Source organism: Micropterus dolomieu, linkage group LG19 (genome assembly GCF_021292245.1).
Source record: "Micropterus dolomieu isolate WLL.071019.BEF.003 ecotype Adirondacks linkage group LG19, ASM2129224v1, whole genome shotgun sequence".
Taxonomy (NCBI): domain Eukaryota; kingdom Metazoa; phylum Chordata; class Actinopteri; order Centrarchiformes; family Centrarchidae; genus Micropterus; species Micropterus dolomieu.
In genome coordinates, this window is record NC_060168.1 from 16714333 (window position 1) to 16717526 (window position 3194).

Below are 3194 nucleotides of genomic sequence, written 5' to 3' on the forward strand. Positions count from 1 at the left end.
TTATAGAGATCAAGGACGACGGGGAACCGGTCCAGTCCTCCACCGTCACGGTGTCCATCCTGCTGGAGGACGGCCTCCATGAGCCCATCTTAGACCTCCGACAGAAAGCGGCCGAGCCCAGCAAGAAAACTGGGAGAATCACCCTTTATCTGATTCTCTCTCTGGCCTCGGTGTCCGTGCTGTCTCTGCTGACTTTTCTCATCTTAGCGGTTAAATGCATCAGGAACAGCAGAAGCAGCGGTAGTTGCTGCACGAGACGGAGCGACTGTGATGATTACAAGAACCCCAACAGAAACCTGCAGATACAACTCAATACTGACGGACCTATAAAGTACGTGGAGGTCCTGGGAGGAGACATGTTGTCTCAGAGTCAGTCCTTCAGGTCCTGTATGTCTCCGATGTCAGAGTACAGTGATTTCACTTTGATTAAACCCAGCAGCACCACTGACTTTAAGGAGGTGATCAGTGTCCTGGATGCGTCTTTACCCGACAGCACCTGGACCTTTGAGAGCCAGCAGGTGAGCAGAGAGAACAAACCAGTTTTGTAAGACTACCACTTAAACCAGAATAACCACAAAGAGAGCACAACATTTCCTTTCATTGTGAGAAATAATTATAACATGGCAGTTTATCAGATCCTGCAATATGTGGGGTAATTATTACAATGTTAGACGATATATTTTAAATGAAAATACTAACTTTATATCCAAATTCAAAGTTAACTAGTTATCTCTAGTTAACTTCGACAACTTTTGTGGCTGTTTTCATTTGACCTGAAGAGTGTGTTGGTGGTAAAATAGCTTTTCGAGCTGTGCGTTTCAGCACCACATCGATGGACAGCGACGCTGACCCATGAGGAGTACAGAGGGCACAGTAAGAGGATTGTTGTTGATGGCCTTTACTCAGTGGGGTAAAAATGAAAATACATGAACACTGAACTAACACACTTAATAACATCTTTAACTTATTACATATTCTGTACTTACTGATTTAGGTAAACGGGAATGAAGGCAATTTTGGCATTAGAAATCCAAACCAAGGAAAATAAATTTGGTCTTATAGTGAAATCAGTGTGAACAGTAAATATATTTTTGACATACAAATGTAGATTTCGATACATTTATTTGTTTTAAACTGTTATAAGCCATGGGAATGTTAACCGGCTACTCCTTATGGTGGTTCACTAGCTCCTTAATGACAGCGCAAAGGGTTTGTGTGTCTTTAACGATGCTGCTCAGGTTTCCTCCCATTGGATGTGAGAGATGGATGCTGTGCACCAATAGCATTCATAACTGTACAAAGAGATCTACTCCCTCCCCCATGCAGCTTCAGCACCAAAACCACAAGGCTCAGAGTGGGAGAAGAGTCGGTAAATGGTTCGTATACTATGAGTATTTAGGTTATATCTTAATTTTATCTTTGACGATGGAAAGACATCTTTTTAACGGAATATGTCACGCTCTCGGAATATGGATTTTGACTTTATGTCCTCTGTTCTTGTGGATTGGAAATGATGTATTTTACTGAATCGGGGATGACAAAGAGAATGGGATACCGAGACTGGAGATGGCTTGCTCTCTGGTGGCATCATTTCTTTCTCTTGTGGAGTACAATAAACGGGCAGACTCGTTACAGCATCCCGGAGGAACTAAAACAGGGCTCTGTGGTAGGAAATCTAGCCAAAGATCTGGGTTTGGGACTATCTGACATTTTTGACCGTAAATTGCGTGTCGCCTCTGAGGCTGGTGAGCAGTATTTCCGTGTGGATGCGGGGAAGGGCGAGCTGGTGGTGAATGACAGAATAGACAGAGAGGCTTTATGCGGACAAAGCGCCAGCTGTGTTCTACCTCTGCAAGTAGTAATTGAGGACCCGCTACAGTTACACCGAATTGAGGTTGAAATAAGAGATATAAATGACAATTCTCCAAGTTTCCTTTCAACTGAAATATCTTTAAAAATTGCTGAATTAGCATTAGTGGGCACCCGCTTTCTTTTAGAGAGCGCAACGGACCCCGACGTTGGAAGCAATTCACTCAAATCATATACTCTTAGTAAAAATGAGTGTTGTTCCCTTAAAATAAAAGAAATAGAGGGTGGTAAGACCGTTCCGGAACTAGTTTTAGAAAAGCCTCTAGATCGTGAGAAAAAAGCTGTTCACAAAATATTACTAACAGCATTAGACGGGGGAAATCCAGTAAGATCTGGAACCTCACAAATAACCATAAATGTGCTTGATACAAATGATAACTTCCCTGTGTTTGAGAAAAATATTTACAAAGTAACCCTGGGTGAAAAAAGCATAAAGGGATCTGTTATTATAAAACCCAAAGCAACAGATGCAGATGAAGGTTTAAATGGTGAAATTGAATTCTCATTCGGGTCTCGGACACCGGAATCTTTGTTGTCAGTCTTCGATATTAACCCCATAACAGCTGAAATCACTCTAAAAGGGGAATTAGACTATGAAACTACCAAGTCATACGACATTGATGTCATTGCAAAAGATAAAGGCAGCCCTGAAATGGAGGGCCACTGTCGCGTGCAGGTTGATATTATGGACTTCAATGATAACGCTCCAGAAATTGTTTTCACTTCTGAGCCAAAACCAGTACGCGAAGACGCACCAAGCGGTACCGTAGTTGCTTTGATCAGTGCGCGAGATGTTGACTCCGGTGACAACGGTAAAGTAACGTTACAACTCACCAAACGCTTTCCCTTTAGTCTGAAACCTTCGTTCTCTAATAATTACGCACTGGTTACCAGTGGTGCTTTAGACCGAGAGAGTTTCTCAGAGTATAATATTGAGATAACAGCCACTGATTCAGGCTCTCCTCCTCTCTCTAGTAAAAAAAATATACCTGTCAGCATCACTGATGTGAATGACAACCCTCCTGTCTTCACTCAGCCCTCCTATAATGTATATTTAAAAGAGAACGGGGTACCAGGGTCTATACTGTACTCAGTATCAGCATCTGACCTGGATTTTGGTGAAAACGCCAAAATCTCTTACTCTATACTGGACTCTAAAGTGCAGGACGTGTCTGTCTCATCTTATGTTTACATTAACTCAGATAACGGCAGCATCTACAGCATGCACTCGTTTGACTATGAGAAACTGAAGGTGTTTCAGATTCAGGTTCAGGCAAAGGACCAGGGCTCTCCGTCTCTCAGCAGCAACGCCACCGTCCATGTTT

General features: G+C 42.6%; 1 protein-coding gene across 1 annotated transcript in view; it reads left to right on the top strand.

Moving 5' to 3' along the window:
* LOC123958215 (protocadherin gamma-C5-like) overlaps positions 1-3194 on the top strand; it is a 6267-nt gene that overhangs the window by 2412 nt on the left and 661 nt on the right. The window contains exons 3-4 of the mRNA XM_046031471.1: positions 215-518; positions 2906-3190. Coding sequence (XP_045887427.1) covers positions 215-518; positions 2906-3190 — 589 coding nt within the window. The remainder of the gene's footprint in view (positions 1-214; positions 519-2905; positions 3191-3194) is intronic.